The sequence below is a fragment of the Sciurus vulgaris genome, assembly GCF_902686455.1.
Source record: "Sciurus vulgaris genome assembly, chromosome: 6".
Taxonomy (NCBI): Eukaryota; Metazoa; Chordata; class Mammalia; order Rodentia; family Sciuridae; genus Sciurus; species Sciurus vulgaris.
The window spans coordinates 89,704,830-89,719,930 of record NC_136466.1 but is presented as its reverse complement, the minus strand read 5'-3'; the positions used below and the strand labels follow the sequence as shown (position 1 = coordinate 89,719,930).

The following is a 15,101-nucleotide window of genomic DNA, read 5'->3' as shown; positions in this document are numbered from 1 at the left end:
AGGAAAGATATTATAAATAAGTCTAATATTGAAAGATTTATGTTTGAGGGAAGTTCTCATTTATTGATACATTCTCATTAAAGTTACTCTTCAGATAGGCTGGATTTTTTCATGCAGTGGTAAGCTCTCTTGTGCTTTTAACATTAGAGTTAGTTTGAATTTATATCAAGAAATGAGGACTCCTATCTTATGTTCCTTAATACCTACTAATCAATTTTGTGGATGACGCATGAAGCAAGGCTGTTTAGTAGGAAAAAGCATTTGTTCTGGGGTTGGTCATAGATTCAGATCCTCACTCTGTCACTTATTAGATGTGTGACCTTCAGAAACTTAACTCCTCCTGAGTTCTAATTTTCTCATCTAATTTTGAATGAGGACTAGACCACACACACTTGTTGAAAGGCCTATAATGCAATTTTACTACCTAGAATAATGTATGCCATATTAAAAAATATGATATAATTTTAATTTCATCTCTCAATGCCAATAAAAATTTAGTTTTTCCATTATAACATCATGTTCAACTTGAGACCTTTTATTATCATAATAAAAATTAAACAAATGGATCACCAATTTACATCTACATACATATTTCAATGACCAGTAACTAACCCTTTAGACAAGGTACCAATAAATGAAGCTATAGATTATATATAGATTTCAATTATGGTCCTCATCTGGTTCACTGGGCTCTTACATGCTGTAAGACCTGTATAGACTATTTTCCAGAACAAATTCAGTAGTACTATTCCAGTGAATTAACTTTTTTTTATTTAATAAGGTCACTTCCCCAAATGAACCATTCAGTGGATTATAAAAATGAACATCATGTTTCTTCCAAAGCTTTGTCTTCTCATTGATTTATTGGTGTTAGTATTAAAGTAATAGTTTTGGAGAGGTCTCTGATATCTATGTTGATAATGAAATGCCTATGACAATTTCTTCCTCTTAGATACTCTGGACTTAACTGAAAAAACCAATTGGGTAAAATTCAATGTGGATTCAAATGGGTACTACCTCGTTCACTATGAGGGGCATGGATGGGACCAACTGATTACTCAACTGAATAAGAACCACACGCTTCTCAGACCTAAGGACAGAATAGGTCTGATTCATGATGCCTTTCAGCTGGTTAGGTAATGCCAAATTTCATCTGATTTCACAGGAAATAATTGTCCTATAATCAGATATGCTAGATTTCAGAATGAAATGTTCAATATTGATCATTCATATGATATGGAATTCAATGGAGGTGAAACACTGGCCACTAGCCAAGGTCCACCCACTGAAAATGGATTTTAGCCAACAAGTGCTTATAAATTTAATCCAACATATTTAAATGTGGAGAATTTTATATAAAAAATTATGACTTCTAGAATCTCTTTTAAATATGAGAGTTGGCAACTGTGGACCTTCATTCCCACAGAACAATCATAAAGGAGCCTGCAATGGATGATCTACCTTTAGGCCATACCTGTGGTATCACATGCACCAAAGTGTCAAATAGCACATGGTGGGCTATTTTCCCTCAGATATGATAGACCTTCAAATCTCTTGAACGTTTGACCTCAAATTTGTTTATGGTAATAGCTGTTACACAAAATACCCATATAATCTTTTAAAATGAAAATGTATAAATATGGTATTAACCTTTATAATTGTAAATGAATAGTTAGCATAGGGCACAATTCATTCAGTTTTCTACTTACAGTCTGGAAATCAATATGAGATTGATAAGGAAATGAAAGATGAATTGGCTGTTTACATTTATTCCTCTTTAGATTATCCTGGAAAGGCAAATTTTTTTCTGTCCTTTTCAATTTATCATCAACAAAATCGTATTTGGAATAAGTCAGGTTACAAGATCTCTAGTTGGGGGAAAAAAAATGAGGATCAGGTGGAGTATTCCTGTTCTAAGAATTACTGTAGTATCCTCATTTTATTCAGTGTGATTTATTATTTCCTTATATGCTTATTTACATCAAATTTAGTGAAAGTAACTAGCAGGAATCTCTTCTGTGAAGCTTCTCAGTATAACAGATTTCCCCAGTTATGTGAGGTTTAATTCTGAGCCCTAAGGGTCCCAGGAACATCATAATGGCACCGCACATTGGAGACCAAGATGAGGAAAAATACCATGATGTGTAAGAGCAGGTGCAGATAGGCTAGCTAAGAAGTAGATTATTGCTAGTTGAAGGAGTTTTGTCTGCTTAGAGAAGCTCTGAGCAGATTGCAGAAAAGATAGATTAAAAATTTAAAACTAGGAAAAAAGAAGAATATTGACAACTCTACAAATGAAATCCCATCTTTCAAGTAGTGAGAAACTTCCTTTTGCTGTTTCTAACCTAAAAACTTATTGGTAGTCTAAACTTAGCAGGGAGAGATCTACAGTTATTGACACATTGGTGGAAAAACAATAATGTTTTCTTCATTAGGTAGACAAATTAGTGAAATCAAGAGTCCAAGTTTTGGAATAAAACAGAAGAGTTAAATAACTACTACATTTTCACTTATTAGTTAACTCAGCTTGAGCAAATTATTTACCCTTTTTAGCCTAAATTTTGTAGATTTTAAAACTCCAGTAATAATAATGCCTAACATACATGATGGTTTTGAGGATTGCATTAGATAAAACATTAAGTACATTGCATTAGATAAAACATTAAGTACAGATAAAACATTAAGTACATGCTCAGTAAATGTCAGCTGTTAACATTATTGAGGTTGTCGAATAGGAATTGTTTAAAACATCATGTGTTGAATAGGAGAGAAATTGACAACATAAATATGAGTTGGAAAAAAGCAGAATGTAAATTTGTGTATTATTATTTGCAAATACATAGAAAAAAGTCAATGGAGAAAATAAAACCGAAGAAATTATTATAAAATGCTATTAGTGAATGTACAGGGTAATGAAATTATGGGTCTCCCCCTACCCCCATTTCTAATTTCCAATTGCTTTGTGATATGTTTATATTTGTTATATTACTTTTACAATGACAGTACAGTCAACCTTCTGTATTGTGGAAAACTGGTTTCTGGATCCCCCCTGGATACCAAAATTTGCAATTGCTCAAGGCCCTTTTTATTTGCAAATACTGCATATAACCTATGCCTATCCTCCTGTACACTTTAAATTACCTATTACTTATAATATCTAATCAGTGTAAAAATTTGCTACACTGTATTGTTTAGGAATAGTAACAAAAAGTCTATGGTCAGCAGTTTTCCCCAAATATTCTAAATACACAGTTGAATACATGGATGTGAAATCCAGAGATATGGAGAGCCAACTCTATAAGGAAAGAATTAAAAACTCTCATAATGGATCTTAAATATTTTTACTTGCTATTCCCTCTCTGTAATATATACTTCTGCCCTCCCTGCTTCATGAAGCTTCAATTTTAGAGGTAAAAGAAATAAACAGCGACCATGTTTACTTTTGAGAATTTAGCCCAGAAATGGATATTTTTCTGAATTAGATTTTTGCTCTGCTGAAATGTACCTTGTCCGAATAGAGTGGAATTGTTTAAACCGCAACTTTATTTTCTTACAAAAAAAGTTGTATTTGTTTCCTTTAATCCTCCATCTTAAAAAGAAATCCTGAATTGACTCTTCAGCTATATGGTACCATTTCACATCTAACTGCAATTGAATACAAATAAATAAATGCAGATATTTCCTGTTGGATTGAAATGTGTGCTTAGATAACTGTATATTCCTTAAGCTAAACTAGCATTTAGATAACATTCTGTGAATTGATTGAAGGATGGGGCAGGTAAAGACCTGGATTTTTGTTCAGTAACTATATAAAGTGATCTATTATAAATATATTTTAACATTAAAATAAATAAAAGTAGGCAAATAAAAAAGTGAAGAGTTCTAGTAATGGCGTTAATTTCAGTAAGAAATCAATTAGGTAGACTTAAAAGAAAAAAACAAAACAACAACAAATAAAGCAACATACAAACTAGTTTTTAATGTGTCAAACATTAAATTGCAACCCTAGAATGCCATTTCCTTCTATTGCTGGTGCTAAGGTATCAGCTGCTCCATATCTGATGATACCCACATATGTGGCAAGGAGTAGTGAAATTTTGTGGTTGTGTTTCTTATAAAATACAGCAGATCTCAAAATCATAGAGCATATGGTTCAGCATTCTGTCTTCAGATGAAATTTTTGGAAGAAATTCCATAAATGTGTTTTAAAGGTGTATGTCATTATGATTAAGAAGAATAAGGCCACAACAGAACTTGGCTCTTTTTATTTTTACTTCTTTCTAGTTTCTGTTCTCTCTTTTTAAATGGGTTTAAATTTCCAAAGTCAAAGGATGTAGGGCATTATGTTAATAAAATATGCAACAGAGACATCCTTTGTTCTGGAATGTTCCACATCATATGATGGTGCTTAGTCTGGGAGTTCAATGTTCTCAAGAACGGCTTAAGGACCCTGTGTAAATCACAGCGTCACAGAAACACACGTGAGAATCACTTTCCAAGACAGAGGATGTAATGGTTTATTTCCTTTGCAGAACACATCTCAGTTGCTTGTTCTTCTATTGCAAGAAAATGTAAAAAGACACGTAACTTTAGAAACTAAGTAAGACAAAAACACTTATTTGTCCTGTTCACAATGATCACTACTTTTCTGGTAGACTTGTTATCAAGCCCATACCATTTTGCCCACTGCAAATCACTGAAACGAGTTTTTGCAAAGAAAGTTCGTTTGCAAGGTGGCCAACTGTGGATGTGAGAGACCCAAGTCTCAAATCCCTTTCTCCAAGGATAACCTTTATAGATATTGATGGGATAAAAGTGCAGCATGTACTTCAGTGTAGGGAGAGGTGCTTGGAGGTAGAGCAATTCGTGGTATCCATGTGTGTTGTCAGTCTTCATCGTTCTTCATGGGACAAATGTACAGAAAATGGCAGTGTTAGCATGATCTGAGGGCTGAATTTTCAACCTCTTGACATCAAAAGGTCACCCACAGAACATCTGCTGCAGGCCCAAGTGAGACATTTTAACAAAAAGGTTTTCAAGTCCTGAAAAGTAACCAGGGCATCCATTATCATCAAAACCCTTATATCTGAGATGTTATCTACTGCAAAGCTAGTGGGAGAGTAATTATTTATTATTCAGCTGCCTGACCTCAGAAATTAGTGATTTTTAAAGTCAACTAAAAATAAGTAACTAAAGATAAGTGAAGCTAGAGAATATATTCAGGTTTTCTCTCATTTTCTTAAAAACAAATATTAAAAAAAGAAAAAGACATCCTGAAAGCTCCCAATTTGCTTAAAGGAACAAGTGAAACACAAATGAAACAATTACAAAATGACAAATATGTAAAAATGTCATTATTTGGTACTAAATATTAATGTTAACATATATGTATTTTATTTGTTATCTTCTTGCTATGGACTAGGCACCATTGTAAGTATTTTTTTCCAAATATGAATTCAATCCTCAAAATAAATGTATGAGGAAGATACTGTTATTATTTCTCTTCATACAAGGGAGGAAGCTTAGATCAGAGAGTTAGGTAATTTGTCCAATATCACATAGCTAGTTAATATCAGAGCTAGAATTTAAATTTAATGGTCTGGTTATGGTAAATGACTTCTGATAATTGCTTTCTTTTTCACATTGCTGCAATAATTAAAAATATTAAGAACTCTGAGATCTGGACAAATCACCCACATTTGCTTTATACCTCAGTGCAGGAAGGTTGACCCTGGACAAAGCCCTTGACCTGACTCGCTATCTTCAACATGAAACAAGCAGCCCTATACTTCATAAAGGTCTGAGTTATTTAGAATCATTATACCATATGATGGACAGAAGGAATATTTCAGATGTCTCTGAAAACCTCAAGGTTTGTGTTATTTTCCAAAAATGTATTAAGTAAATACATGGTATATGGAGGATCAAAAAGGCTCAGTGTATTTTGTGTGACCTCCTTGGAGTTAAGTTAGGGTGAAACTGAGGACACTGGCTGCTAGTGCAGTCAAATCCCAGCACCCAATGATGTCCCTCTTTTCTTTCTTAGAGCCAATTCTATGGGCAAAGTATTGCTACTAAAGGTGATTTTATATTAATTTATGGTCCCCTTTTAGATCAATTGATGGTCCCCTCTCAGATAGGAAATGCCATATTTCTAATGCCCAAAATTAGTTTCTTTGGTGTAGTAGGCGGGAGTAAGAAAAAGATAAGCAAAATATGAAGATAAGTAGCTCTGTGTTTTTCAGAAAATTCAGAGTTGAACATTTTAGGTGGGTGAGAAAGAGCTGTGGTAACAACTAAATTTAGCCTCTCTGTAAACCATTTCGTGTTTTCTGCAGCGTTACCTTCTCTGGTATTTTAAGCGAATGATTGACACACAAAGCTGGAGCGACGAGGGCTCAGCCTGGGACAGAATGCTTCGTTCACTGCTCCTGAAGCTGGCCTGTGACCTGGGCCATGCTCCCTGCATCCAGAAGGCCACTGAGCTCTTCTCTCAGTGGATGGAATCCAGTGGAAAGTTAAAGTAGATCCAGACTTCCCATTCCTACTCTTTGTTCTTCTCACTTTGATGTAAAAGTCTTTGATCAAGGAAGACATTAGATATAAAATCTCTTAGGACAGAAAGAAAATAAAAACATGCTGGGAATTACACACCCTGTTTCCTGCTCCCACATAGTATAGTGCTCAATAGATATTGTGAGAAGGAAGTTTCTCTCCTTGTGGGGGAGAAGTAACATACATTGGCATGGTGACTAAAAGGTAACCAGGGAATAGAAATAGAGAGAGCCCTGCTCAAAAAGTGATGTGTTTAAAGATGAGAAGATGTTAGAAGGAACAATGAGAGATATACATGTAATTAAAACCAGGAATCATTTGATGAACCTCAAAAACAGAGGGAGGTGCTTTTTTTATAAGAATGTGTTCACTCTCATAGGTACTATCAGACCCCACATACTTTTTTGATGTGAGTTTTGAATTCTGTCCAACACAATCTATATTATTTTTTTTTAATTTCTGTACCAAATTGCTGTGATATGCTATTATAATTTCTTTCCCCAAAACTAAATCTCAGCCAGCTTCTTGAAATCCTTTCTTGAATTCTTTCAGGAAAAGTAATTGATGTTTTCTTCATTTTGGACTTTTATGCTTATTTGGATTCAAGTCTAAAATCTAAAAATATCTTTTTGATTTGTAATTTTCTTCTTTTTGTTCTTGTTTGAATGTGTTCTATGAATGAGAGAAAAATGTAAATGTCACCAATTGAATATTATTATTCCATCTTTCTGCTGGTTATGAGAGCCATGATCCTAACTAACTCAACCACAGTAGATATGAGTTGTCCACATGTTGACCATAACTGTGAAAATATTCTGAGTAAAGTTTATTATGCTTATAATAAAAAAATACATAATTAAATATTGTAGGTTTTTTCCTAAACTTCTTGACTGCTAGTATAAATCTTAGTGAAGAATTTTGTTACAAAGATTAATTGATTGTTTGTCTGTGAATTCAAAGTATAATTATTTGCATATCTCCTATGTGCCAGCTAGGCACTGCTGTAGGAGCTAAGGATTACAAGTTGTGACAAAACCAGTTACCCTATTTTCAAGGAACTTATAATGTGTTTTCTACTAATTTTCAAAAATGTATGCAGTTAAAATACACTAAAATCAAAGCAATGTGGATTATAATTTAAATCTGTATTTGATGATTCAAATGGCACTTGGGATATTTAAGTACACATGGTACAGTAGAAACTGGTATAAGTAATATTTCAATCCAGTCTCCAAAATAGTTATGTCACCTTGTGTACATTTTTCTAAACTTTCCAAGAATTATTTCCACTTTTAAAATTTCAGGGTAAGACCTCTCTCACTGGGTAGTTTTGACAGTTAAATAAGTTATAAGGAAAATAGTGCTATCCCTACCAAAAGGTTGATTCATGACAAATACAAATTTCCTGCCCCTCCCCACTGCTCTGTATTGTAGTTTTTCTGAACCATCTATTTACCAGTTACTGTTGATCTATTTATATTTGGGGTGGAAAATTATATAACGATTTAGATTAAAACAGGTTAATACCCTTCAAAGCAATAAAAAACCAAATTATGTGTCTTCTTTAGGAGGACAGAAAATAATCATTTCATCTTATAAATTTTAGACTGCAAAATGACGAGGCCCTAATCAATTATGCTAAATTACAATTCTCTAAACCTAGAGCTGACAAACAACCCTCAGATATCAAAAAGTACTTTTAATGTAAAATTAAAGTATAAAGTAGTCATTTTTTAAAAAGTCATATAGCACCAATAAAGGTTAATATGATTTGATTTAATTTGCATAAATCAGTGTTTTCATATATCAGAAATTTTTTATTTATTGATTTCACGACTTTCTTTTTTAATTTTTTTCATTTTTTTATTCCTTTTTGTTTATATTATTTTACACCAAATTTATATCTTCTACTTTATCTCAGAGTAGGTTAAAATTTATGCTTATTCTGCTTGAGAACATTTTGTTGATGGTAGGAGATAAAACATAATAATATGCAAAGTAAAATTACATAAAATGTTTTCATAGAACTTGGCAGAAAAATGTTTTAATACTCCAAGTACTGGAAATAATTCAGGAGTGAATCTGTTATGGTAACTTAAAATTGTAAAATTAAGTTTTTTATTTCATAAAACTCTTTTTTACTTTTTTGCTTAATATTACAGTATTCCAACAGATGTTTTAAAGATAGTATATTCTGTGGGTGCTCAGAAGACAGCAGGATGGAATTATCTTTTGGAGCAATATGAACTGTCAGTGTCAAGTGCTGAGAAAAACAAAATTCTGTATGCGTTATCAACGAGCAGGCATCAGGAAAAACTGGTGAAGTAAGTTCATCAACTAAACCATTAAAAGTAAGCTGACACAAATTCAGTGAAGTCACTAAAATTGCAGCCACCAATTTTAAAGGTATAGAAATCATTGAATTCAAATTTGAATGGTTCTAACTTTACTTTTCAAAAATATATATTGATAAAATGTGAATAGTAAACAGACATTCTTCTGTTACTAATCATGATACTAGATAAATTGCATGCTTTACTTTTAGCACTTTGGAGGAAAAATATTGTAAAAATACATTCTTACATATAAGATGTATACAAGATACTAATAAAAATCTTTGAAATAATTACCAAATAAAGTTACTGCTGTTAAAAAGTAAATGTTTAATTGGAATTTTAAAATGATTATTCAGGAGAAAATTCATTATCATTTTTGGGAAATTGTAGTTTTATCATGCCTCTTTCTGTTCTATTGTTTTAATTGTATTGGTAGCCTAAGTTAACGTCTATGTACATATTATCTACTATGAAAAAAACAAATGATTTTTATTTCTTTAGGTTAATTGAACTTGGAATGGAAGGAAAGGTTATTAAGACACAGGACTTGGCAGCTCTCCTTCATGCAATTGCCAGAAATCCAATGGGTCAGCAGTTAGCCTGGAATTTTGTAAGAGCAAATTGGACTGATCTCCTTAAAAAGTTAGTATTTGTATAAGTCCAATGTATGTTCTTTCATGAAGATGTCTCTGTTACTTAAAACCATGTGTAATCAAGTGTATATAAAAGTATATAAAACATATCATCTCCACTCAAATTTTTCAATGAAATCTACTGGCTTTAAAATTCACTCACTCCAATTATCCTGTACAGGTGTAAAGGAGAGAAATGAGAGTAAGAGAACAAGAAACACACTTCACTCATTCATCCCAGGCAAAGAGTTGCTGGGAGCAAGTATAAGTTGAGTTAAATCTAGTCATCTACCCATCTACCCTGGCCCCCTCCAAAACTGGAGTCCTCTCCAATGCTGGTTCTGAGTTTTTTATGAAGTTTCACAACTTTTGGGAACACTAGAGCTTATGACTTTGTTCCTGGGCTTAAATATTATCTCTCAGAAAGAACAATTTAGATTTCATTATAATGTACAGGATGGCCCCTCTCTCCTTCTCTCTCTCTCTCTCTCTCTCCCCATCTCACACACACACACACACACACCTTCTTCTAGAGCATTCAGCCCTCCCATCCTAATCCAAAATGCCACTTGTGAGCTATATAGAAAATATCCTGAATCAGAGAGCTGTGTCACTTGCTTTGTTTATTTTAGTATCAGTATCTCTAATGTAGCTTTTCCAGTGTCCTCTTCTCTCTTACTTTTTAGAGATGAAAGATTCAGAGTCCTCAAAGACAGCTTTGTGTAACCCAAACCCCATTTGCACTCCTCCCCTGGACCTTCAGAGTGTAGACACTGGTCCTCATGATTCCAAACAGAAACTATTTTTAAAAAAAAAAAAAAAAAAAAAAGATTTCCTTAAAGACTCTGCATGAACCATTGGGTTTCTCTGATTGTCAATCTTCCTCTAAAATGATCAGACATTTTCTGCAATGCCGTGGATTTCCTTTGTAACTGGAGATTGTGCTCCTGTTCGACCACATGTAGAGCCTAGGCTTGGAGCCATTGTCTGTGCTGGGCTTTCTCAGCATGAATCACTTTAACCTGTACAAGTCTCTAAACAAAACTGAGATGAAGAATGCAGTCTGTGACTGTAAATGAGAATTCAAACAAAAAACATTTGCCCAAATAAATATAATATTTAAATACAATGGTATCCAAAATGGAATGGGGAAGTATGCAAAAGAATATACTGCAAAAAGAAAATATCACTACATATATTGTTTCTTATCTCATATTTTAAATAGTTTGTCATTTATTATAACCTGTTAAACTATATAATATAAATTAAATTTATAAATTATATATTAAGTTATATATAATATAAATTACATAAAGATATTTTATATTGTTTCTTATAACATGATTTTAAATATTTTAACCATACCATAATATAAACATATAATTCATAAATAAAAATATGTATGTTGGGGGCTGGGAGTATAGCTCAGTGGTAGAGCACTTGCCTAAATGTGCAAGCCCTAGGATTGATCCTCAGCACTGAAAAAAATATATATATAAATATATATAAATACATTTATATATACATATCTGTATACGTATATGTAAGTTCTTGTTCAAAAATTTTTACTGGTGGGGTACTTAAACCAAAAATAAAGAGAAGATTGCTTTAAATATAAACATAAATTTAAACATAAGCATTTCTGAAAAATCTAACCATATTTGGCAAAGATGCCAGATCAACATTTTCATTTTATGTTGAATTTTGTCAATTTCTTAGTTTCAGGCTTGTACCAAATGAATATGAGTTATTTTTATAGTAATTAATAGTATTTACTGTAATACACAAACTTACACAGTTGTTAATATTTCATAATTTATATATAACATATGATATAATAAACATAAGTTCAGTGTATCCATTACTTATACATGTGAGGTTCCTTTCTTTTTCAGATTTGAGTTGGGTTCATTTGCCATGAGAACCATCATTTCTAGTACAGCATCTCTCTTTTCTTCCAAGGATGAATTTCAAGAGGTGAGGTTTGTGACTTTCTACTACTAACAACAAATGTGCAGATTGTAGGATTGAAAATAAATTTAAGTGCAATATGATTAAAGTTCTCATTTTATTTAAAAAAGTTGTTTTTCCAATGCTACATCACAAGCAAATGGGAGGGATGCAATGCAAACCTGACATATTTTAAGAAATATGTGTTCATAGCATTTGAAATGAAAATTCATTTGACAGATGAGTTCTTTGTATTATTTCATCAGTGTTGTATGATGATGAGGAGTGCATATTGCAATGTGGAAATGTACCTATTTATGTTTTCAACAAAACTATTACTTTTGTCCTTTTCAAAAGCACTTGAGTGTTTTATATCTTCTTTTCATAAGAAATACTAAATGTGTCTTTTAAGCAAATTCAGAATTCCTGAACTAAAATTCCAGCTCACCATTTATTCTGTGACTTCTGTGAATAAATCACTTAACTTCATTACCCACAGTGTGCTCCCTTGTGAGATAAGCATCTATAATTTCTGCTTGCCTTTATTGTTTGAAGATGAAGAAAAATAACATTTATGCCAAAAAAAAAAAAATCTTTTACAGTTTAGTAGAGAAATGCTTGCACCTGTGTGCATATAATTTGCCAGCTGTTTTGAAATCCTTTGAAGAAATAGTATTTTTATGAACCATGCCCGTAATTTTTTTCTTGCACATTTTTTCAGGTGAAACTATTCTTTGAATCTCTTATGGTCCAAGGATCACATCTGGATATTTTTCAAATTGTCCTGGAAACCATAACCAAAAATATTAAATGGCTGGAGAAGAATGTTCCCACTTTGAGAACTTGGCTACTAGTTAATATTTAAATGGTCAGCAGAAAGGGAACAGCAGACTCAGGCTTCCTCTGCATGAAGTGAGAAAAAAAAAGCTGCAAAGCTCAAGGCACAGTTCTGGACATTTTGTCTAACTAGTGGGGAGTCTCAAAATATCAAACAAAGGGGAATGAAGGGAAGGGAGGGAGGGTGGGAATAGGAAAGACAATAGAATGAATCAGACATAACTTTCTTATGCTCATATATGAATACACAAATAGTGTAACTCCACATCATGTTCAACCACAAGAATGGGATCCTAATTGGAATGGGTTACTCTCCATGTGTGTATAATATGTCAAAATATACCCTTCTGTCATGTATATCTAAAACACAACAAATAAAACACACAAACAAACAAAACCACATCAAATAGAGAAGCAGGAAAAAAAAAGCCACCAACGTAGCTGCTGCTCTCAGCTATCATCTTCAGTTGACAGATGTATGACGCTGGATGGGGGATGACCAGTTTACTAGTTTGTTTAAAAGCAAAAATCTGAATAGTGGGAATAAGTGGAGATCAGACACATATGCTTAAGGACGCAACTGTCATATTTTAGGCTCGATGCTGCCTTCTCCACTGCCCTACACTAGGCCACTGTTTTTCTGCTTTAGTGTTGTTGTTTTAAAATTTTTAACCTTGCTTAATGTCCTGGAGTTTGCCCAACCAGTTTTATCTCCAAGGAAAGAGCTAATCCATTAAAAAACAAAGGTCTGTCTTTCCTCAGGTCTGTCTTTCCTCAGGTCTGTCTTTCCTCACTCTCCCCATCTTAGACTCAGCTTCAACTGGTTCATTTAATTTTTACCATTCATGGAAAATCTGATATAGACTTGAAGGGTAAACATCAAGAATCCAGTCTTTGTCACCAAATCTTAGATTGTTAGAAATGGAATGTGAGGATTTAATCAAGGAAGCCAGTGGGTCCCACTGACTTGAACCTCACATTTGTGAAAAGCCTCAAGGGCTGACTTTTTTTGTTGTTTTTTGGTACCCTGTATTGAACTCAGGGGTGCTTAACAACTGAGCCACATCTCCAGCTTCCCTCCCTGCTTTTTTAAAAAATATCTTATTTAGGGGCTGGGGTCGTGGCTCAGTGGTAGAGCATTTGCCTAGCATGTGTGAGGCACTGGGTTTGATTCCCAACACCACATAAAACTAAACAAACAAAATAAAGATATTGTGTCCATCTGCAACTAAAAATATTTTTTAAAAATATTTTATTTAGAGACAAGTTCTTGCTGACTTGCCTAGGGCTTCCCTAAGTTGCTGAGGTGGACTTGAACTTGGGATCCTCCTGCTTTATCCTCCTGAGGCGATGGGATTACAGGCATATGCCACTGAACCCAGCAAGGGTTGGCTTTTGAAGTCACTTTTAATGAAGTGGAGCTGTAATCACAGAGGCACTGGAGAGAAGATACCATATTACTGCAGTACATGTAGATGCATTTTTAAAATTTTTTAATTTATTTTTATTTCTACAGACTGCATTTTGATTTATTATACACAAATGGGGTACATCATTTCATTTCTATGGTTGTGCACGATGTAGATTCATCAGCCACATCAATGTTTATAGCAGCTCAATTCACAATAGTTAGATTGTGGAACCAACTTAGGTGCCCTTCAACAGATGAATGGACAAAGAAACTGTGGTATATATACACACTGGAATATTATTCAGCCATAAAGAAGAATATATTATGGCATTTGCAGATAAATGGATGGAATTGGAGAATAACATGCTAAGTGAAATAAGTCAATGGTATGAATCTACTTGCATTTTTAATAAATCTTTGGAAAATTATAGAATTAAATTGTATTGTATATTTTGCATTAATTATAATTTAATGTAAATATTTAAAGGATCATCATATTTTATAACCCAGTTTTATCATTCCTTCATGTTCTAAGGAAAGTTCTTCATCTATGAGATGTACTGCTTCATGCTTCTCAATTTTTTGAAGAAGGTAGTTTCAAAGAAAAAGAAAGAAGGTCAAACAAAGAAAACACCCCTCTACACAGAGTTAGTAGACTTAAGCTCATGATCACATGAACCAGTATCAAAATACAAAAAAGTTCCATGAAGACTTGAGTCAATATATATCTGACATTTATTTGGATGATTAAGAGAAGTTGGGGATACAGGGCAGGAGAGGAGAGTGTCATCCAATCCATTTTGAATGTTACAATGTAAGTTGAATACACTTCCATAGACCTTTCTTTGGTGCTCAGAGATAAGACACAGTTTCCATGGGCCATCATATGACCCAATACGTGTTTTGCTGTTTGTTTTCAAATCATTTCTTGAAGTCATGGAAACATCTTTGACTCTATTTGATCTGGTCCTGTGCCTGCCTTCAATTTTATAACACCTAAATAAACACCTCTAGAATTGTATCTATATTAGCATAAGGAAAGTGTATAGAATACTTTTCCACCAAGACAATATGTAAATTAATCAGTAAATGTATAGAGCTTTGGTGAAACTGTGCCATCAATAACATTTCTGTAAAGTGTAAGTTTCTTTCTTTTGTGTAACAATTTTACTGTAAATTTTCAAGTTTTTTAATCTTTTTCTCTTTTTTACTTTATTTAAATACAATGTGGAATGCAATTTTTAAGGTTCTTAAGAACATGTATAGAAAATAGTAATTTCATTATTTCATTTATGATTATTATTGTGCCAATAATGTTTGGATGAACATTCATTTTTTTTAAATAAACGTGTTGTACTTGTTAGTGTGATATTTTGAAAG

At 33.1% G+C, this 15,101-nt stretch overlaps 1 protein-coding gene across 2 annotated transcripts in view; it reads left to right on the top strand.

Moving 5' to 3' along the window:
• Window positions 1–13,902, top strand: part of ERAP2 (endoplasmic reticulum aminopeptidase 2) — a 39,497-nt gene extending 25,595 nt beyond the window's left edge. For both annotated transcript variants that reach the window (XM_079145868.1, XM_079145869.1), the window contains exons 13-20: window positions 953–1,136; window positions 5,716–5,872; window positions 6,339–6,523; window positions 8,718–8,879; window positions 9,393–9,533; window positions 11,419–11,500; window positions 12,195–13,056; window positions 13,089–13,902. In XM_079145868.1, the coding sequence (XP_079001994.1) occupies window positions 953–1,136; window positions 5,716–5,872; window positions 6,339–6,523; window positions 8,718–8,879; window positions 9,393–9,533; window positions 11,419–11,500; window positions 12,195–12,338 (1,055 nt within the window). In that variant the 3' untranslated portion in view covers window positions 12,339–13,056; window positions 13,089–13,902. The remainder of the gene's footprint in view (window positions 1–952; window positions 1,137–5,715; window positions 5,873–6,338; window positions 6,524–8,717; window positions 8,880–9,392; window positions 9,534–11,418; window positions 11,501–12,194; window positions 13,057–13,088) is intronic.
• Window positions 13,903–15,101: the final 1,199 nt, after the last annotated feature.